The sequence below is a fragment of the Oncorhynchus gorbuscha genome, linkage group LG03, assembly GCF_021184085.1.
Source record: "Oncorhynchus gorbuscha isolate QuinsamMale2020 ecotype Even-year linkage group LG03, OgorEven_v1.0, whole genome shotgun sequence".
Classification (NCBI taxonomy): domain Eukaryota; kingdom Metazoa; phylum Chordata; class Actinopteri; order Salmoniformes; family Salmonidae; genus Oncorhynchus; species Oncorhynchus gorbuscha.
Genome location: NC_060175.1, coordinates 78,365,419 through 78,388,435, shown reverse-complemented (window position 1 = coordinate 78,388,435; position 23,017 = coordinate 78,365,419). Strand labels below are relative to the sequence as shown.

The window sequence follows — 23,017 nt, the reverse complement described above, 5'->3', positions numbered from 1 at the left end:
ATGTGTAATGAATTTAGGAACTAAAATTTCACTTCAAACAGGCTTTTCAGGTGTCCTTGAAAGCAAAAACGGGTGGAATGCATTTACAACATATTAGAATTCAATCTGTGTTGCAATGAAATGTTTTTATGTAATTATTGTATATCCAATGCAGTTTTAACATGTACATGTCCGGTAGGAAAACAACAAATGGCAACTCTGAAATGCTTGTCTTCTAGGAACAAGGATGACACTACGGAATCTGTTGAGGGGGAACGATTCTCAGTTTTTAAGAATGGATCGCTGCAGATCAACCAGGCAGGGAAAGAAGACAGTGGGGAATATGTATGTTTCGCCACCAATTCGGAGGGAAAATCAGCCATCACAGCCTTGTTGGACGTCAAAGGTATTTCTGCACCTTAGACAGCATTGAATGGCTTATCATTAGGTTTTTTCATTTGCATTTTGAAGGAAATTGGATTTAGGACAAATAATAAGGATGTTGGCTTTCGGCCATATTGCTTTTATTCATCTAGTCCTTTCAGATAAGTGGTGACAGGAAAGGTAGCAGGGAAAATATGGCATTCATTATCCTCCAGACATAGTTCAGTTCAGCCTGTATAAAATGTCTGTAACTCTCTCTCACCGGACTTACATAGCTAGTATGAGACTTCAAATATGGCCCGCGAGACTTTCAAATGTAACTGAACATCAGAAGAGTTTAAGATCTTGTTTTATTCACCCGGTAAATGTGATTGTATGTTTCAGATCCCACCCAAATCGTGGAGCCGCCGCAGGACCTGAACATATTAAGTGGAACCACAGCCCAGCTTACATGCCAAGCAGAGTATGATATATCTCTTAGGAACGAGTTTCAAATAGTCTGGAGCAAGGATGGGGAAGAGATACCCCCATTCACAGAACAGTCCAGGTAAGATACCCTAATGGGATTGTTACCCCATTTTGTATTCCTCACTATACTATTATAAGAGTGTAGGAAGTTGGATCACCTCACAAAGATTACGGAAATATTCATAGAAACCACCTACTAAGATTGACAGCTTTACCAATGATACAAGTGGATGTATTATGAGTCTCTCTTTATAAATGTGCTTTTATTATTAGATATTTTCTGGATGATGGAATGCTACAAATTATCAATGTAAACCAAAGCGACAAGGGAACATACACATGTACCGCCAGAACCAATCTAGACCAGGACACCGCCTCTGCACTTGTTACTGTACTGGGTAAGCAGCATCACCGTCAGTTTCAGTAATGCCATTGTACTACGTCTGTAGTGCTGTAGTGCACAATTCAGGCCCTGGAGGTCCGCAGTCCAGACGGTTTTGATTTATCTTTGGAATCTACGGTGCTTAATAGGGATCTTACTGATTGGCTGAAGAGTGCACCAAGAGTTCACCAAACGGAAGAAAATAGACTGAAAGAGGGAAGGACTACCTGGACAAAAATGTATAATTTTAGTTTTCCTTTGCAAAACAAAACATTTGTTAGTTTTTCCATTTCATGCCCCAATGATAATGTCCCAGGTGTCACAGGTAGTCAGTCCCTAGTTACTATATAAGGCGGTCAAAGACGAAATGTAGCAGGAATGCGGTCCTCAAATGACTGAAACTGTGCGCCCCACCATCATAATGTGATTACAATGTTGCTGTTATGTTGTTTCAGATGTCCCTGATGCGCCAGAGGATGTGGAGCTGTCTGAACAAAAGAGCTGGAGTGTCCGGTTGGCCTGGGTACCCGGTGACGACCACAACAGCTCTGCCACTGGTAGGCCTGGCTACCACAGTCAGCTGTCTTCACCCTCAACCTTTTGCTACAGGAAGGAGGGATGTCCTCAAATGTACACCGTACCTGTGGGACAAGAAAGAGAAGATCAAATGTGGTCCCAGTTTCAGCATACTACAAACATATACTGAACAAAAATATAAACACAACATGCAACAATTTCAAAGATTTTACTGAGTTACAGTTCATATAAGGAAATCAGTCAATTTAAATAAATAAATTAGGCCCTAATCTATGGATTTCACATACAGATATGCATCTGATTACTTAAAAAAAAAAGTTTGGTCGACACCAGTCAGTATCTGGTGTGACCACCATTTGCCTCATGCAGCGCGGCACATCTCTTTCACATAGAGTTGATCAGGCTGTTGATTGTGACCAAGGAAATTTTGTCCCACTCCTCGTCAATGGCTGTGCGAAGTTGCTGGATATTGGCGGGAACTGGAACACGCTGTTGTACACATCGATCCAGAGCATCCCAAACGTGCTCAGTGGGTGACATATCTGAGTATGCAGGCCATGGAAAAACTGGGAAATGTTCCGCTTCCAGGAATTGTGTACAGATCCTTGCAACACATGGGTCTGTGCATTATCATGCAGGAACATGAGGTGATGGCAACGGTGGATGAATGGCACAACAATGGGCCTCAGGATCTCATCACGGTATTTCTGTGCATTCAAATTACCATCGATAAAATGGAGTTGTGTTCATTGTCCGTAGCTTGTGCCTGCCCATACCATAACCCCACCGTAACCATGGGGTACTCTCTTCACAGCGTTGGTATCAGCAAATCGATTGCCAACACGACACCATACATGTGATCGGTGGTTGTGAGGCCGGTTGGATGTACTGCCAAATTCTCTAAAACAACATTGGAGGCGGCTTATGGTAGAGAAATTAGCATTCAATTCTCTGGCAACAGCTCTGATGGATATTCCTGCAGTCAGCATGCCAATTGCAGGCTCCCTCACGTTTAACATCTGTGGCCTTGTGTTGTGTGACGAAACTGCACATTTTCGAGTGTCCTTTTATTGTCCCCAGCACAAGGTGCACCTGTCTAATAATTATGCTGTTTAATCAGCTTCTTGATATACCATACCGGTCAGGTGGATGAATTATATTGGCAAACGAGAAATGCTCACTAACAGGGATGTAAACAAATTTTGTGCAAAACATTTGAGAGTAATTCACCTTTTGTGCGTATGTAAACTGTCTGGGATCTTTTATGTCAGTTAATGAAACATGGGACCAACACATTATATGTTTCGTTTATATTTTTGTTCAGTGTACTAAAAACATTGATTGTCATGTAGCACTTGGGGGTGTTCTTCCTCAATATACAGTATTATAACCCCTTTCCTGAAACTGTAAAAAGAGATTTCTATAATGTGAAATATATGCACAGACAAGGTACACTATTGTGAAGTTGAAATGTCTAGGAGCAACAACGGCTCAGCCGTGAAGTGGTAGGCCACACAAGCTCACAGAACGGGACCGCCGAGTGCTGAAGCGCGTAGCATGTAAAAATCGCCTGTCCTCAGTTGCAACGCTCACTACCAAGTTCCAGACTGCCTCTGGAAGCAACATCAGTACAATAACTTTTCGCTGAGAGCTTCATGAAATGGGTTTCCATGGCCGAGCAGCCGCACACAAGTGTAAGATCAACATGTGCAATACCAAGCGTCAGCTGGAGTGGTGTAAAGCCGCCATTTTACTCTGCAACAGTGGAAATGCGTTCTCTAGAGTGATGAATCACGCGTTCACCATCTGGCAGTCTGACGGACGAATCTGGTTGCCTGCCCGAATCCATAGTGCCACCTGTAAAGTTTGGTGTTGGAGGAATAATGGTCTGTGGCTGTTTTTCATTGTTTAGTCTCCCTTTTTCCAGTGAAGGGAAATCTTAACACTAAAGCATACAATGACATTCTAGTTTGGGGAAGTACCTTTCCTGTTTCAGCATGACAATGCCCCCGTGCACAAAGCGAGGTTCATACAGAAATGGTTTGTCGAGATCTGTGTGGAAGAACTTGACTGGCCTGCACAGAGCCCTGATCTCAACCCCATCGAACACCTTTGGGATGAATTGGAATGCCGACTACGAGCCAGGCCTAATCGCCCAACACCAGTGCCCGACCTCACTAATGCTCTTGTGGCTGAATGGAAGCAAGTCCCCGCAGCAATGTTCCAACATCTACTGTGGTGGACAGCCTTCCCAGAAGAGTCGAGGCCGTTATAGCAGCAAAAGGGGAACCAACTCCATATTAATACCCATGATTTTGGAATGATATGTTCGACGAGCATACTTATTTACACGTAGTATATTTCGATATTTCCTAATGTAGACATACAATGTAGTACTTTTTCAGTAAACAGTATATTTATTTCTGAATGGCTAATTTATGATTTTGTATACTGTACGAGCACAGAGTTCATAGTGGAGTACGAGGAGAGTCAGTGGGATCCTGGGACCTGGCGAGAACTCCAGCGAGTCCCTGGCAACCAGGTCACAGCTTTGTTGACATTACACGGCCACCTGAACTACCAGTTTAGAGTGTATGCAGTTAATGGCATTGGGAAAGGGCCCCCAAGCAACCCCACAGACCGATACAAAACCCCTCCTGCAGGTTTGACTTTCTCTGTAACCTTTTATAATCATCTTATTATACATTTATAACTGTGTACTTTATATATAGGTTAAGAGGATTTCAAAGTTTTCAATGAACTGGCCATTGTCATGTGAAGAGTTATTTTGGCCATATGCACCCTAAAGGAATTATCTCAACACAGAGCAAACTATATAATAATGCATGTCCTCACAGCTCCTGATAAAAACCCAGAAAACATCAAAATTCAGGGTCATCTGCCCCATCAAATGGATATCAGTTGGGAGGTGAGAGAGACTCATAACTGCATCTATAGCTACCCTTAAAGGCAGCAATTGTATGCTGTATGTCTTAGATACAGTTAGAGTATGTTGTAGATACCTTTATGTGTTTAATGACATACTTTATGTTGTGTTGTCCTCTGTCACAGCCCCTATTGCCTGTGGAGCACAATGGTCCAGGCCTGGAGTACAAGTTGAGCTACAGGAAACTGGGAGTAGAAGATATCTGGAAAGAGCATCTTGTCAAGAGACATGCCTTTGTCATCAAGAACACCCCCACATTCATCCCCTACGAGATCAAGATCCAGAGTCGCAACAGTCACGGCTGGGGCCCAGAACCCAAAGTAGTGACAGGGTACTCCGGGGAAGACTGTGAGTAACAGACCACCAGAGTTTTTCCTTTAATCTCGTGAACTTCATACATATGGCCTCTTTTTGGCAAAGTCCCAATTATCAGTCCCTCGTCCCAAAGTGTGTACGTTCACTTAAAAAAAAAAAAAAAAAAAAAAAAAAAAAACTTCCCTTATATGGAGTTGAAGTCAGAAATTTACATAAAGTTTACAGTTTTTCAACCACTCCACAAATTTCTTGTTAACAAACTATAGTTTTGGCAAGTCAGTTAGGACATCTACTTTGTGCATGTCTAAAGTAATTTGTCCAACAATTGTTTCACTTACAACTTACTGTATCACAATTCCAGTGGGTCAGAAGTTTACATACACTAAGTTGACTTTGCCTTTTAAACAGCTTGGAAAATTCCATTAAATGATGGTATGTCTTGAGAAGCTTCTGATAGGCTAATTGACATAATTTGAGTCAATTGGAGGTGTACCTGTGGTATGCATTTCAAGGCCTACCTTCAAACTCAGTGCCTCTTTGCTTGACATCATGGGAAAATCAAAAGAAATCAGCCAAGACCTCAGAAAAACAATTGTAGACTTCCACAAGTCTGGTTCATCCTTGGGAGCAATTTTCCAAATGCCTGAAGGTACCACGTTCATCTGTACAAATAATAGTACGTAAGAATAAACACCATGGGAACATGCAGCTGTCATACCGCTTAGGAAGGAGACTCGTTCTGTCTCCTAGAGATGAACGTACTTTGGTATGAAAAGTGCAGATCAATCCCAGAACAGCAGCAAAGGACCTTGTGTCCTATCTATATCCTAAGTAAAACAAGTCCAATATCGACATAACCTGAAAGGCCGCTCAGCAAGGAAGATGACACTGCTCCAAAACTGCCATAAAAAAGCCAGACTACGGTTTGCAACTGCACATGGGGACAAAGATCGTACTTTTTGGAGAAATGTCCTCTGGTCTGATGAAACAAAAATAGAACTGTTTGGCCATAATGACCATCGTTATGCTTGGAGGAAAAAGGGGGAGGCTTGCAAGCCGAAGAACACCATCCCAACTGTGAAGCACGATGGTGGCGGCATCATGTTGTGGGGCGCTTTGCTGCAGGAGGGACTGGTGCACTTCACAAAATAGATTGCATCATGAGTCACGAGCAAGGAAAATTATGTGGATATATTAAAGCAACATCTCAAGACATCAGTTAGGAAGGAAGTTAAAGCTTGGTCGCAAATGGGTCTTCCAAAAGGACAATGATCCCAAGCATGCTTCCAAAGTTGTGGCAAAAATGGCTTAAGGACAACAACGTCAAGGTATTGGAGTAGCCATCACAAAGCCCTGTCCTCAATCCTATAGAACATTTGTCGGTAGAACTGAAAAAGCGTGTGTGAGCAAGGAGGAGGCCAACAAACCTGACTCGGTTACACCAGCTCTGTCAGGAGGAATGGGCCAAAATTCACCCAATTTATTGTGGGAAGCTTGTGGAAGGCTACCCAAAATGTTTGACCCAAGTTAAACAATTTAAAGGCAATGCTACCAAAATTCCACTGGGAATGTGATGAAAGAAACTAAAGCTGAAATAAATCATTCTCTCTACTATTATTCTGACATTCCACATTCTTAAAATAAAGTGGTGATCCTAACTGACCTAAAACAGGGAATTTTTACAACAATTAAATGTCAGGAATTGTGAAAAACTGGGTTTAAATGTATTTGGCTAAGGTGTATGTAAACTTCCGACTTCAACTGAATACAGTATAAACTCAAAGTTTCTTCACTGATTTGAAAGGAACTAGTGAATGAGTACACACTTCAGGAGACAGGAGATATTATTGGGATGTACACTTTTAAGTCTGGATAGGTGTATCATAATGTGTGTTTTACCAAGCCCACCCAGGGGAGGCATGTTGCTCCTCTATGTGAATGAAAACAATTTTTCTACTCTTAGTTATATACAGTATATAAAGCAAATAATCATCATTGGTTGTATCATACATTTTCCATTTCCATTGTTTATCTACTGTTCTGATGTGCAGATGGTGTTGTAGTGTATCCTAGTACTACTCTGATAAGTGACCCAACTGCCATTTTTGACAAAGAGACCAATATTATTAATTTATGTGAACATTGCATCTCCCCCATTTTCTTGTCTTCAGTTGTCTTTTGGCATTGTTTTCGGGATAATGTATCAGGTTAAGTGTCTGTCATTTTTTTCTGGATATCACCCCAGTCCTATGTAGGTGTACTTCAAGTAGTCCCCTCACATAAGAAATTGGAACCGTTGCAGAGAGTTTGCAAGTCAAATTCTCACCTTTGTCTGAGCAAATTGTGAGATTTGACACATAATGACACAAAGGATAATGGATCTTAGTTTTGTTTTTCACACCCTCTGTACTATAACCCCCCTCCCCGCCCTCTACATAGACTGTACTAATACGTACCCTTCATAGTTTCATACAGAAGTGGAAGTGCTTTTGTTTTATATAGTGTGTTTGTTCGTTTTTGATGTTGTATTTCTTTGTAAATATGTGCTACCTACCCTTTTGTCTAGTGTGTGCGTGTGCGTGCGCTTGTGTGCTTGTACTATTGCTACTGATTGGTGCCTGTCCTCTCCAGTGCCTACAGCTTCCCCACAGGACGTGGCAGTGGAGGTGTTGAACACCACCCTTCTCAGAGTCAGTTGGACCAGGGTTGCCCAGGCCACATTGCGGGGTCATCTGGGAGGCTACAATGTGAGTGTTCAGGGTTGTGTTCATCAGGTGCCAAATGGAAGAAAATGGTCTGAAATAGGGAGGAACTAGCTTGTCTGCTTTCAATTGTATGGCCTAATGAGCATTATCCAAGTTTCTCTATCAGGATTTTACTTGAGGTGGGCCCATCTGCCTAGCTCTGTTGCTCTTCTTCACCCAAAGTAGGGCCATTACATCCCACTTAATATAAATACTGGGTCACCTGTACATATCCCTGGGTAGTCTACTCCACAGGCTGTATTAATATTTGAGAAACAAAAATGTGGAATATTAAGGCTGAATTTAAGGTTGCCTGTGTGTTTTTCAAGTCAGGGTACTCTGTGTAATCTACCATTTTGTGTACATTATGTGCCCATTTAGCATAGCATGTTTTACATTGAAGTTAGTTAGCAGTTAGCATTAATTATTGGTCGACAAACCACATTTTACATTATACAGTTAATGCACGAACTGGTTTGGATTTTTACTTTACGTTTGGTAAATGTTATATAAATGTAATAACTGAGTAATGAAACTCTAAAAAGTATGGCAATCGTTCGTTCTTATCACCAGTAAAAGACTGCTAACAGTTGCGAACGGCTAATTTGCTAGCAGAGCTTTGGGTGTGCACATGTACTTTACACTGCCTTCAGAAAGTATTCACACCCCTTGACTTTTTCCACATTTTGAAAAACTTTGCTTAACAAGTCACACAATAAGTGTACTCTACACATACAATTATCTGCAAGGTCCCTCTGTCGAACAGTGAATTTCAAACACAGATTCAACTACCAAGATCAGGGAAGTTTTCCAATGCCTCACAAAGAAGGACACCTATTGGAAGATGGGTAAAAATAAAAAAGCAGACATTAAATATCCCTTTGAGCATGGCGAAGTTATTAATTACACTTTGGATAGTGTATCAATACACCCAGTCACTACAAAGATACAGGCGTCATTCCTAACTCAGTTGCCGGAGAGGAAGGAAACCGCTCAGGGATTTCACCATGAAGCCAATGATGTCTTTAAAACAGTTACAGGAGAAACATTTGGATGGATCAACAACATTGTAGTTACTCCACAATACTAACCTAAATGACAGAGTGAAATACAAGGAAAACTTTCCAGAATACAAATATTCTAAAACTTGCATCATGTTTGCAGTAAGGCACAAAAGTAAAACTGTGAAAAATGTGGCAAAGAAATGTACTTTGTCCTGAATACAAAGCGTTATGTTTGTGGCAACTCCAACACAACACATCACTGAGTACCACTATTTATATTTTTAAGTATGGTGGTGGTTGCATAATTGTATGGGTTCGCTTTTCATCGACAAGGACTAGGGAGTTTTTTATGATAAAAATAAATGGATTAGAGCTAAGCACATGCAAAATCCTAAAGAAACACCTTGTTCAGTCTGCTTTCCAATAGACATTGGGAGACAAATTCACCTTTCAGCAGGACAATAACCTAAAAACACAAGACCAAATATACACTGGAGTTGCTTACCAAGATGACATTGAATGTTCCTGGGTGGCATAGTTACAGTTTTGACTTAAAAAAGCTTGAAAATCTCTCGCTATACATGAAAATGGCTGTCTATCTAGCAATGATGAACAACCAACTTGACAGAGCTTGAAGAATGTTAAAAATAATAATGTGCAAATATTGTACAATTCAGGTGTGCAAAGCTCATTTCTATTAACATGTTTTCACTTTGTCATTATGGGGTATTGTATGTAGATGGGTGACAAACAATCAATTTAATACATGTTTAATTCAGGCTGTAACACAACAACATGTTGAATAAGTCAAGGGGTATGAATTCATTCTGAAGGAACTGTATGCCATGAATAGTGCCTGTGAGAGCGCGGGTACCAATGAGTTAGTGCGGGTGCCGAAAGCATCTTAGAATATGGCACAATGTACCTTGTGGCGAAAGTATGAACTGCCGTTGAATCCATTGAAAATACATACAATCATTATTATGATAAAGGAAAATTGACTTTTTCACAAAATAGAGGCATACAAAGACAAATGTTTTACAGCGTGGAAATAATAAATGAGTGAAGTAAATGTATGAAAATGCGAAACATTTATTTTTGGGTGAAGTTTAATTGAACAGTATAAAACAATCAGAAGAGAGAAAGCCCCATTTAAAACCACTCAGAATGTATTTGTTGCCTCCCTGGGGATATGCACTACTCATGAAGCATATTTAGAACTTGTATTATTAAAAAACAAAATATTGTCAAATACCCATACCATAAAAAAATAAAAATGTGATATGATATTTTGGCCAAATCACCCAGCCCTAGTTATCATTAGTCAGCAGCAGTTAATTCTCAATGGCACTTGAGTCATTCTTGAGTTGCAATGGATTTTGGCATGGAATTTAGAAAAAATATCTAGTTCATAGATTTTATTTATTTAAATGTATTTGGGTGCGTCTTCCCATTTTTAAATCAATTTATATGGCAACTTAATGACTTCAAATTTTGTATTTTATTGTGATAACCAGTCATTTCCTTTCATCAAAATAGAGTAACACCAATTACACTTTATATTTAGTAACACCAAATCATTAGCCTGAAATCTAGAACCTGTTTTGCTAACATTCCACTCATTGTACTCCATGTCATGATGAACATGCTATGGGTAGCATGACAATGTGTGGCAAGGAGTGGAATGAGAACTCAAACAGACTGGTACCCAGGTTACCAAATCATCATTGAAATCTTCAAATGTATGAAAAACTATAAGGGTGTGATTAACAAATAATTGTATGTCTTTGTAAGGAATAGTTTGTATGTCAGTAACACCAATGGCATAAAACTTACAGACACATATTTGTTAAAAATAAAAAAAGGAATTTTAAGTCTTAATTGTTTTAATACAATATATTAAATACTTTTTTCATTTTCTAGCATTCAAAATAATAAGTCCCCAAAACATGTCACTACAACTCTACTGGGAAAAACAAATTTGCTTGCACTAAATACATTAAACAATAGATAAACAGAACGTGTTTCAGTTTCAAGGACTTGCATTATGTTTGATCATTGATAAACAGTTCAAATTAAACAAAAACAGGAATGATGCGTTTAACTCTGCCATTTTAAAGATTGTTTCATGGTTGCACAGTTGACTCCCCTCTCAGGCACTGATTCTTCTGGCGTCCTTTTCGTTCTTCTTCAGATAGCTTTACAGTTCAAAGTGGATGGCCCATGATAATGTCCCAATTTCAATGTCTCATCTTTACCACTCATTATGTCTTGTCCATTCGTCAACCAATATACCAGAATCATAAGAAAAGGTTAGAACAGATCTCCCTCTATGCTTACTCCATGTGGACTCTTCTCTCACACTCCTGAGAGAAGCATGAAAGAAAAGCAGTTGATAGCTTAGATCTGATACTGTACACCAATTTCTGGCTTGGTTCCTTTCTCTCGGTAGAAGTGGTTCGGAATGCCTTCTTCAATGCCTTTGTCACTCTTCTTCAGCCAGTTAGAGGGGATTTTGAGGTACACACACTATTCGGTCCAATTATCTCTTCCATGCATTAAGATACCGTCTGATGTCACTTTTCATGATCACCTCGAAAGAACAGATCAGAACAACAGTTTAGTTCAGTTCATTAACTACATGATAAATTATTACTTTTACCAATTATTAATAAACATATCTAAACATATTTCAAAGAGAATATCCACACATTCTATTGAAACTATTCTTTCAAATTGGCTTATACTCCCCATCTCACTGTCAACTCCATCGTAGAGCCAAGGATCAAGAAGTTAGACCTATACCCCTCGGGAATAGAACAAAACAAACACAACAATACAATACACTCAACAATACAATACACTCCTTCACATATCACCCAAGGTGTATAAACTTCAATTCAAAACCTCAAACTGAATCATCCCCCATGTTTTACACATATCTCTCCATGAGAGTAATGGAAAAAACAAAACTACTAATGGAAAACAATTAATTCAAATAACCTTTTCAAATTATAATCACCAAACTGAAAACCCCCCACAAATAAAAATTATTGAACCCCTATGGTCATAGGAAAATAGACTTAAAGCAGCATATCCTCAGTTAAAAGCAATGCCCTCTCCTTCTTCACAGTGGTCTAAATTACAAATATGGCTAAGAACTATAAACTCAAACATATTTATCAAATACACAAATTATCTTGAAAGCAGTATTACAAATGACCATAAATTCATTATCCAAATGGCCTTCCAATGCGGGTGATCAAGCCACAACGGAAGGTCATTATAGAGGTCATAGGTCATACAAAACCCTTCAAATAAGTTTTTTTTTTACTATATTAGACAAATTGCAAACAATAGTTAAATAGTTCCTACATGTTGTATCCCGGGTTCCCAGAACATTCCTTTATCAAAAGAATGAACGTGTTTAATTAAAAACTAATTAAAATTCCATGTGCGTGCATGTCCCTTTAAGATACCTTTGCACTAAAACAAATGGAAAACTCACCAAACCCAAAGGAAATTAAAAAAAAATCAAACATAGTATTTTAAAAACACCAACAAATAGTCATAACAAATGTTTTAGAGAACTTCTATCCATCCCAGAAGAAAGAATCCTAAACCTGTTGATTAATTTTTTTCCCAGTGGGCAAAAATAAATAACCCCTATCATTTCAACGTTTTTCCTTACCTCTATCGTAAGCTTTAAAACCAAACGTTATAACTTCCTCTTCTCTTTCCTCCTCACACTTATGAAATGTCAAAGACTTTAAAAATAACACACGCAGCTCCAAAATTATAACACGTGTCAGTCAATCTATAAGAATGAAAAACATTTTGGTGGGCACCTCTCTATCGCCATTATCTCTCCGCTATTATTTAGAATTTCTTTAATTTAGGCAACTGTCTCCTCTGTTGATACAGTAAGTTAAATACGACTCAATTCTCAATACATTATTCCAGCAGATAATTTAGTGAACAGACATCGTCTTGCATCAAAATTTGCTTCGTTATTATTTTTAGTTGAATTAATTTGTCTATCAATTTAACCTAAACAATCTATTAAAAAGTTCAATTTATCCCTTCTATCAATTTGAACCAAACAAGCTATTAAAACGTTTAGTGTATATCTTATACAAACACTAGCGACCATAACTTTCCAGGCAAAACATACAAATAGTTTAATTACAATCAAAAACCAGGGACTCCAGATTGAAAGGCAGCTATGCTCACCACTATACCACCAACGCTATGTAAATGACTTAGATTCTCTGCAAATAAACCCACTTTACAAGTAAAATCATGACACGTCACTATCGGCAATTCCCAGAAAAATAGACCTAGTTTTAAAGGTCCAAGCGTTACTCCGGCTATGATTCTCATATGCCAAATGAATAGATTTGCAATCAAATAATACAATCGACATTTATTGACTAGGAAACAGATCTTGCGCCTTTTAATAAAAGTAGATTATGTTTACTTATGCAACGTATTTCAATTACTTTACTACATCACGCAATGATAATTTGTTTGATGGAAAACCTTAGGCTCTGTACGACATTATAAATTACGTCAAGATTCCCTCGAATTCTCTCTAACTTTATGGAAAACAGTTTATTCAATAAATCCCGCAACTTCTCTCATACTGGGAAGAAAAATATAACATTATCAGACCTTAAGGGTGTTTTATAGTTACATTGTTAGGGTAACAATTTTTCAGTTTTTGATTTGTTAAAAAAGTTTGAAATATCCAATAAATGTTGTTCCACTTCATGATTGTGTCCCACTTGTTGTTGATTCTTCACAAAAAATACAGTTTTATATCTTTATGTTTGAAGCCTGAAATGTGGCAAAAGGTCGCAAAGTTCAAGGTGGCCGAATACTTTCGCAAGGCACTGTATATCAATTGTCAAACCTAGATACTCCCATAAAAATACAACCCCTCCTGGACAAGCTTACGGAGAGAAGTGACTGGCACACAGACATTGTGGAGCCAAGAGATAATTGGTTCCCTCTCAGTCATCCCTTCACAAGGTTTAAAAGATACGTTTACATATGAAGACAAGCCTGACCTCTCCCCTCTCTGGGCCCCAAGTAACTTTTCCACATAAGCATAGTTATGAAAATTGATAAAACATCTTATTTGTCAATGTTACCTAAAGAATTATGATTCTGCTACCACAACATTCACCCCAGTCTAAGGTTCTGAGTGCTCTGGAGAAATGTTTTCATCAAGGATCTCTCTGTACATTTCTCCGTTCATATTTTCCTCGATCCTGACTAGTTACACAGTCCCTGCCACTGAAAAACATCCCCACAGCATGATGCTGCCACCACCATACTTCCCCGTAGGGATGGTGCCAGGTTTCCTAAAGATTTGGCACTTGGCATTCAGGCAGGCCAAAGAGTTCAATCTTGGTTACATCAGATCAGAGAATCTTGATCCTCATGTTCTGAGAGTCTTTAGGTGCCTTTTGGCAAACTCCAAGCGGGCTGTTGTGCCTTTTACTGAAGAGTGGCTTCCGTCTGCCCACTCTACCATAAAGGCCTGATTAGTGGAGTCCCGTAGAGATGGTTGTCCTTCTGGAAGGTTCTTCCATCTCCACAGAGGAACTCTAAAGCTCCCTGACCAAGGCCTTTTTGCTCAGTTTGTTTGGCCGGCCAGCTCTAGGAAGAGTCTTTGTGGTTCCAAACTTCTTCCATAAGAGTGATGGAGGCCACTGTGTTCTTGGGGACCTTCAATGCTGCAGACATTTTTTGGTACCCTTCCCCAGATCTGTGCCTTGACACAATCCTGTCTCTGAGCCCCCAGGACAATTCCTTCGACCTCATGGCTTGGTTTTTGCTCTGACATGCACTGTCAACTGTGGGACCTTATATAGACAGGTGTGTGCCTTTCCAAATCATATCCAATCAATTGAATTTACCACAGGTTGACTCCAATCAAGTTGTTGAATCATCTCAAGGATGATCAATGGAAACAGGACGCACCTGAGCTCAATTTAAAGTCTCATAGGAAAGTGTATGAATACTTATGTAATTAAAGTTTTTTATTTTTAATTGTGTGTAGATTGCTGAGGATGATTTTTGTTTTATTTATACTTTCCGAGGGCACTGTATTTGGACAGTGAAGCAACATTTTTTAATTTGTCTCTATATTCCAGATTTTGGGATTTGAGATCAAAGGTTTCATATAAGGTGATAGTACAGAATGTCACCTTTTATTTGAGGGTATTTTCATAAGTATATGTTTTACTGTTTAGAAATGAAATCACTATGTATCTAGTCCTCCCATTTGAATAATTAATTTGAACATATTCACTTATAACGTATTAAAGAAGTCAAAAGTTTAGTATTTCATGCATTGACTACTGTCACAGATGTCTTAAGAACAGGACCAAGGAGCAGCAGATGTTGTTCTACATATTTATTTCAAAGTGAAACTTTAAGCAAAACATAATAAACAGACATTGAACCGTGACTACGTGGTGCACAAACACAAAACAATATCCCACAAAGCAGGTGGGAACAGGGAACACTTAAGTATGATCCCCAATTAGTAACAATGAACATCAGCTGCCTCTAATTGGGATGCATACCAAGAGCACCAACATAGAAATATATAACCTAGAACGCCCCTAGTCACGCCCTGACCTAATACACCATAGAGAACCAAACTAATTTGCTGTTTGTTTTGATTGTGTTTTGGGTTATGTTTTGTCCAATAGTAACTGAATGATGACTAGAGTTGTTTTCTTTAGCTGAGTAGGTGAGATGTTTCTGATCCCATGATTAAGAAAAATCATGAATAAATCATAAATAATGATGAGTGAGATGCCGTTCAGAAGCGGCAACAAAAAATGGGGGTTATGATTTTTGTGCCTCTGTAAGCTTCTCTCTCATCCTTATTCACAATTCATGATTATTCATATTCATGGAAGCATCCACATGGAGGTAAAAGTGTTCAGAAATATCTTCTATTCTTACTTGCAATAAAAGTGACTCCAAAATTTTGCAAGACATGCTGACATTCTGTACCGTCGCATAATATGAAACATTCCATCTCAAATGCTGGAGTATAGAGCCAAATTAAAATGGTTAGCTTCACTGTCCAAATACATTTGGAGGGGAGTGTATATGTCCAATAAAAAAAAATATATAATAAATAAATAAAGGTCCTGTGAAACCATATCCATCACAAACAAAACTTTTCTCATTTGAATATCATCTTGTGGAGGCAGGGTAGCCTAGTGGTTATAGCGTTGGTCTTGTAACTGGAAGGTTGCAAGTTCAAACCCCTGACCTGACAAGGTATAAATCTGTCATTCTGCACCTGAACAGGCAGTTAACCCACTGTTCCTAGGCCATCATGGAAAATAAGAATTTGTTCTTAACTTACTTGCCTAGTAAAATAAAGGTTAAAAATAAAATCTTCAAAATGGCTCCCATATAAGTCTCTTCATTTTCTATCTCTCCCTCAGGTGCACTGGCTGAGGAAAAGGAGTCTCCTACATTCCAACAGAATTCCTGAGGAGAGACATTTCCTGACGTTCCCAGGGAACAGGAGCCATGCCATGGTACCTGGCCTCAGACCCTTCTCGGAGTACAGACTTACCGTCAACGTCTTTAACAAAAGGGGCAACGGCCCCAATAGTGACCCCGTCACCTTCCAGACTCCAGAAGGAGGTAAATATTTGGCAGAGGAATGTGTGCACTCACAGGTTTACTTCAAGGCATAACAGTACAACAATGCAAACTTTGTGTAGCAGATGTGAGATAGTTAGCTGTGTCCTGTAGTAATAGCCATTGTGCAGTGACATCACCCGCCCTGAGAACTGTGGTGTTGTCACAGAACACAACATGTTACTGTAAGTGTGAGTGTTTGTCTTATACTGTATATTAATACACCATTTGTGTGCCTTGCTGTTAAATGAAGCTCAAAATATGTGAATGCTAAAGCCTATAGATTTCTCAGCAAGGTAAGCCTAAGGAGTATGTTCAATACGATTATGACGGTTTGTAGGCTGAATGTGTAATGTTTGTTTGTTTTTCTATGTTTTGACAGTTCCCGAACAAGTGCCCATTCTGACAGTGTCAAACGCCCAGAGAGACTCTATCACCCTGGTGTGGGCACCCCCCTTTGAGGCCAACGGCATCCTTACGGGATATCTCCTGCAGTACCAACTCTGTATGTACACACATGACCACCCTAGTATTACTTGATGAGTATGTACTCATATGACCCCTCTAGTATTACTACAGTAGATGAGTGTGTACACACAACTTCACCACAATTTTACCAGCTGAATATTACTCTTGACCTACTATTACCTAGAGGTCAGTTTAGACTGGTCATTTACTGTAGTAAAGTTTGCTGTTGTTCCAATAGCTGCACTATCAAAACCTGCACTAGATGGTGCTGTTTAAATACTCAATGGTCAATTGGGTTCTCTCTGAAGCTCAATTATTGGTATTGCCCACTGGGTTACCTCTATAGGCATATCAAATGTAGTGGCTGTTTTTCCCCTAATAGAATGGAAACATTTACTAAATCAAAAGAAGACATGGCTAGTTTTCATATGTCATTATATGCTTTCTGTCACATGGAATTGAAATGAAATCATTCACATCTTATATGAAGAGAACACTTATATTATGGAGAGAACACCGAGGCAAGAGACTTTCATCACATTCATTACATTTTCCTTTTACCTGCATTTTTTTTTGTTGCCTGACATTTCTGGAGGCATTGTGTGAAATGTTATGGGAGACCCTTCCCTGCAGTTGTTCTAGCACCCACTGAGCCAGTCAAGCCTCTGAATGCAGCCAGCATGCCCTTTTCAGGGCTTGTCATCAGATATCAGCATTTCACTGATATTAACGTACAAGGAGCCAGTGGGAATATAAACATTACAATAGAACTGGTTCAGAGAGCCTAACAGGCTGGCAAATATACAGTACTACAACAAAAAATCAACAAGGAAATCTTATTAAACCTTATCATTGTATAGAGGTATCTCTTTATGTACATGCTGCTTTAGAGCAACGTCTTTAGGAATAACATGGAAAGGCACTAATACAGAAAAAAGGGAGGCAGTGAATTGTAAGTGCAGTAATTGGAATCTGTAATCGATGGGTAAAATACTATAACACTAACATCTCCATTTATTTACCACGAGACCTGACAATGAAAACCTCTGGAGTCTAATTACAGCATATGAGTAGGCCCCAGACTCTTAGTCAAGTCTTGTAACTAGAGTCTTGTTTTCCTCGTCAGCTCACATAAGTCATGACCCGTGTCATGTGAATGTTTGACTGTGAGCTCTGCTCCAGCCTCTCCAAACAAATTTGTATTTTTGTGTATGTGTGTGTGTTTATCTTCTTCTTGGGTGGTCCTCTGTACCTCAGTTGGTAGAACATGTCACTTGCAACGCCAGTATAGTGGGTTTGATTCCTGGGACCACCCATACATAAAAACTCGGGCTCCCGAGTGGCGCAGCGGTCTAAGGCACTGCATCTCAGTGCTAGAGGCATCACTACAGACCCAGGCTGTATCGCAACCGGCCGTGATTGGGGAGTCTCATAGTGCCGCGCATAATTGGCCCAGGGTCATGAGGGTTTGGCCGGGGTAGACCGTAATTGTAAATAAGAATTTGTTCTTCACTGACTTGCCTAGTTAAATAAAGGTTAAATAAAAAATGTAAACAATTATGCACGCATGACTGTAAGTCGCTTTGCATAAAAGCGTCTGCTAAATGGCTTCCATTATTTTCTTCTTCTATAGTAAATGAGACGTTGGCGATGGGGGACATGCAGGAGGTGAACGTCAGCAGTGCCGACACCACCCAGTGGCTCCTGCAGGGTCTGGAGGAGATGAGCAAGTACATGTTTTACTTGAGCGCCTGCACCAGGGTGGGTTGCGGACCTCAGCGCATGGAGGAGGGTAGCACGGTCACAGAAGCAAGTGAGTAGCCAATCCACAGGGGGATGGATCATGGTTGAGGGAGTTGATGGCTGTGTTAAACTCAATGATTACTTTACACTACGGAACAAAACACTATGCAATGCAGCTACGGTTGCTTGTAGTAGGTGTCGGTACGCTTGTAGCTCATAACCAAATATAATCTCAGCGACTCTTCAAACAATAATCCAAACAACATTGTTGATTTATTAGAGTCCACAAAATGCTTTTTGTTTGGAAGTAATAATAACGGTGTGATTCTCGGCTATTTTAAAATGGAAAAGTTGGTAAAGTTTTTACAGCAGTTTGCTGCTATCTCACAGTGAGGAAGAAATCTGTTCTATTTTTTGCTGATATGGGCATGAACGCATTCAAGGAACATATCAAACTGGGATAATGTTGTAGGTTACACATTGTTATATCATATGGGGGAGATGTGGGAAGTTAAAAGGCTAGCTTGTTTTTTTACAACGAACTAGTAGACAAAACAAGGTAATAGTAAATAACCCTAAACTTTCTCCTACATCTGCAGACATGGTTTTGAAATCGCATCCATTCGTGTCAAGCCAAATACTACTACACATGTATAGTTTACACTGTGCAAACAAATATTCAACAACAGCTTCAAACCCTTTTATTGTTTTGTGGTTGACATCTAGATTATGAGACAAACTGTATATTCTGACCACTTTTAGCAAATATCAGGCAGCCACGTTGATGAAGCTGAATGAGTACTCATTGTTGAGACAACCAGTTTTTGAAGTGTTGAAGGGAGTTGTAGTCCGTGCTTGGAGTCCGTGCTCCTATTAGGACATTATAGTGTCTGTCATTACTGAACATGGTAGAGTATATGGCTCTGAATGGAGATAAAAGGGCCTATTGGGCACGTGTGCCTTCTGGCCAAGTCAGTCATTGTTATCTACAATAGGCAATAGGGGAGCTGGAACGCAATGAGTTTGGAGACATTGATGGGAGGTGATAGAGAGTATGGAGTTGATACTACATACAATGGAACATTCATGGCACTGTGAGATGCATCCTGGGAATATGGGAAAGTGTGGGTTGTGTGTTTTTGTTTCTGTTTGTATTTGAGTGTGGGTGGGTGCCTATGAGCGAGAGAGAGGATGAGAGAGACTGACATGCGTGAGAGAAAGAAATAAGTGTATAGTACAAAGGAAATAGAAAAAGAGAAACTACTGAGAAACTAAACAAGAACAACAGCTGTGATACAAGGACACAACAGCAGTGATATCAGAACAATGTGTTGGGACTCTTCAACTGGTCTAAAACCATCTATTTTTGTCTGTCTCCTCATGGTGTAGCAAAAAAGTGAGAGAAAAAAAATGTATGTTGCATTTAAGACAGATAGCAAAACCTCCTACCACAAATCCCCTAGAAAAACAGTGTATCACCAGAAATTCAATTACACAGAGTGCACAAAACATTAGGGACACCATGTTAAAGCTATGATCCCTTTTTCTTTTTTTAACGATTTCATTTGATATTTTATAAACAATACAAAACATACACTTTCTGTACAAACGACTACATTGTACAAACATCAACTACATCACACCTGCCCAGACCCACTTGCACACCCACCCTGATCTCTGGCGGCCGCATCACTTTCTGCCACATGGGCTGAAACTGCACCATTTTGTTTCTTTCCGTAGCCCACGCACTTTCAGTATTTAAATATTAAATTATTTGATTTTTCCATTGTGTTAATGATGGCGGGTTTCAAGATGAGTGATGAAGAAGATTGTCCAACCCATCGGGTATCTCACTACACCCCCACATGCCATGTCTTGAAATTTGAAGACAGACGGATTAAAAGCAAGTTTGCATTGTAATACTTCTGACAGCCAACTTTCTAGCTACGCCCACAATTTCCGGACTTTATATAATTCCCAGAAAGCATGGATTATTGAGTCATTATTCGTTTTACACTTAAGACCTGACTCTGGCCTTGTGCTGTAGAATTTGTGAATTTTGTCTTTTGTATAATAAATTCTATACACTAGTTTATACTGGATTAAGCTTTAACATTATCTTTAACTGTCATTTCCTTAGTTATGCTCCAACTTTCCCTCCATCTTGTGCCAAAATCAGTGATTTTTATGTCTTGGTTCCAATAGTTATATTTTTTCCTAAGAGATTGTCAGTTGGACATGCTCTCTGCAAGGTTTTGTATATCTTCCCTATCATATGAAGATCTTTTCCTGACTCAAATTGTAACGATGTGAGCTGAGAGTCGCGAAGCAAATTCAGGGAGTGAATACATTTAATAAAGGAACGGAACTTTAAAACAAGAAACACGAGCAGCCTGGTGACCTAGAGGCCGGAGAAGGGAAAATTGACAAGTAAAAAGATTCCCGGGATAAGCATGCGCATCTTCAATATGTACCCATTGTTCCTCTTTATTGCATTTACTGCAACTATACACTGAATCTACAAAACATTAAGAACACCTACTCATTCCATGACATAGACTGACCAGGTGAATCAAATCAAATTTGTAGGTCACATACTTAAAAAAAATATATATTTAACTAGGTAAGACATACACATATTTATCAAACAAAATAAAATTGTATTGGGGACATACACGTGATTAGCAGATGTTATTGCGGGTGTAGCGAAATGCTTGTGCTTCTAGCTCCAACAGTGCAGTAATATCTAACAAATTACACAACATACACCCATACACCCAAATCTAAGTAGGAATGAATTAAGACTATATACACATGGATGAGCGATGTCAGAGCGGAACGGACTAAGATGCAGTAGAATAGTATAGAAAAAACAGTATATGCATATGAGAGGAGTAATGCAAGATATGTAAGCATTGTTAAGTGAATGAGATGCCGTAGAATAGTTTAGGCTGTCCGGAAGCAAGATGTCAGTCTCAGCGACGTGGCTGGTTTTCCTGCCACATGCATCTCACGTCTGAGCCATTGAATTGCGACTCCACTTTACCTCTATACTGACGTTTAGCTTGTTTGATTGCCTTGTGGAGTGAATAACTACACTGTTTATATTACCAGTCGCCTTGCCATTGTTAAAGGCGGTAGTTCGCGCGTTCAGTTTTGCGCGAATGCTACCATCTGTCCACGGTTTCTGGTTAGGATAGGTTTTAAAAGTCACAGTGGGTACTCCTATACACTTCCTTCTCCTATACACTTCCTTATGAACTCAGTCACTGTATCCGTGTATGCGTCTAGATTATTTTTGCATGCTACCTGGAACATATCCCAGTCCACGTGATCAAAACAATCCTCAAATCAAATTTTATTTGTCACATACACATGGTTAGCAGATGTTAATGCGAAATGTTGTAAAAGGAAATTCAGCCATGTCACCGAGACCGACGTCTTGCTTCCAGACAGGCTAAACTATTCTACAGTATCACATTCACTTAAATAAAAAAGGTTAAATAAAAAAATAAAAGTATGTGACCTATACAATTTGATTTGAATCACCTGGTCAGTCTATGCCATGTTGTAGCGAAATGCTTGTGCTTCTAGTTCCAACAGTGCAGTAATATCTAACAATTAATCTCACAATTCCTCAACAACTACCTAATACACACAAATCTAAAGGAGTGAATGAGAATATGTAAATGTAAGTATATGGATGAGCGATGGTCGAGCAGCATAGGCAAAGTGAAATAGATGGTATAAAATACAGTATATACTTGTGATATGAGTAGTGTAAGATATGTAAGCATTTTTAAAGTGGCATTATTTGGAGTGGCATTGTATAAAGTGACTAGTGATCAATTTATTAAAGTGGCCAGTGATTGGGTCTCAATGTAGGCAGCAGCCTTTCTGAGTTAGTGATTGCTGTTTAGCAGTCTGGTGGCCTTGAGATAGAAGCTGCTTTTCAGTCTCTCGGTCCCAGCTTTGATGGGACTGAGAGCGTGGATTCCGATTGGTCAGACCAGCATTGAATAGTACAAAGCACGGGCACTTCCTGTTTGAGTTTCTGCCTATAAGACGGGAGGAGCAAGATGGATTTGTGGTCAGATTTGCCAAAAGGAGGGCTGGGTGGTCCTTGTAAGCATCTGGAAGTTTGAATAGCAATGGTCGAGAGTCTTAGTAGTGCAAGTAGGACAGTCAATATGTTGGTAGAATTTCGGGAGCCTAGTCCTCAGATTTGCTTTGTAAAATCCCCAGCTACAATAAATGCAGCCTCAGGATATGTTGTTTGCAAAAAGTTCAGTGAAGTTCTTTGAGGGCCCCGATGTCTCTCTGGAATGAAATCCTTGCTCTAAGCTCATCAACTTTATTATCT

The 23,017-nt window shown here is 39.4% G+C and overlaps 1 protein-coding gene across 8 annotated transcripts in view; it reads left to right on the top strand.

The window, feature by feature from the left end:
• LOC124031958 (neural cell adhesion molecule L1-like protein) overlaps positions 1 to 23,017 on the top strand; it is a 364,252-nt gene that overhangs the window by 316,156 nt on the left and 25,079 nt on the right. For 6 of the 8 annotated variants that reach the window (XM_046343821.1, XM_046343825.1, XM_046343819.1 and 3 more), the window contains exons 12-23: positions 219 to 385; positions 748 to 910; positions 1,105 to 1,229; positions 1,669 to 1,770; positions 4,216 to 4,413; positions 4,609 to 4,679; positions 4,823 to 5,045; positions 7,184 to 7,219; positions 7,644 to 7,759; positions 16,242 to 16,446; positions 16,826 to 16,948; positions 18,545 to 18,724. In XM_046343821.1, the coding sequence (XP_046199777.1) occupies positions 219 to 385; positions 748 to 910; positions 1,105 to 1,229; positions 1,669 to 1,770; positions 4,216 to 4,413; positions 4,609 to 4,679; positions 4,823 to 5,045; positions 7,184 to 7,219; positions 7,644 to 7,759; positions 16,242 to 16,446; positions 16,826 to 16,948; positions 18,545 to 18,724 (1,709 nt within the window). The remainder of the gene's footprint in view (positions 1 to 218; positions 386 to 747; positions 911 to 1,104; positions 1,230 to 1,668; positions 1,771 to 4,215; positions 4,414 to 4,608; positions 4,680 to 4,822; positions 5,046 to 7,183; positions 7,220 to 7,643; positions 7,760 to 16,241; positions 16,447 to 16,825; positions 16,949 to 18,544; positions 18,725 to 23,017) is intronic. The other 2 variants (XM_046343826.1, XM_046343822.1) reach the window with 1 other exon arrangement.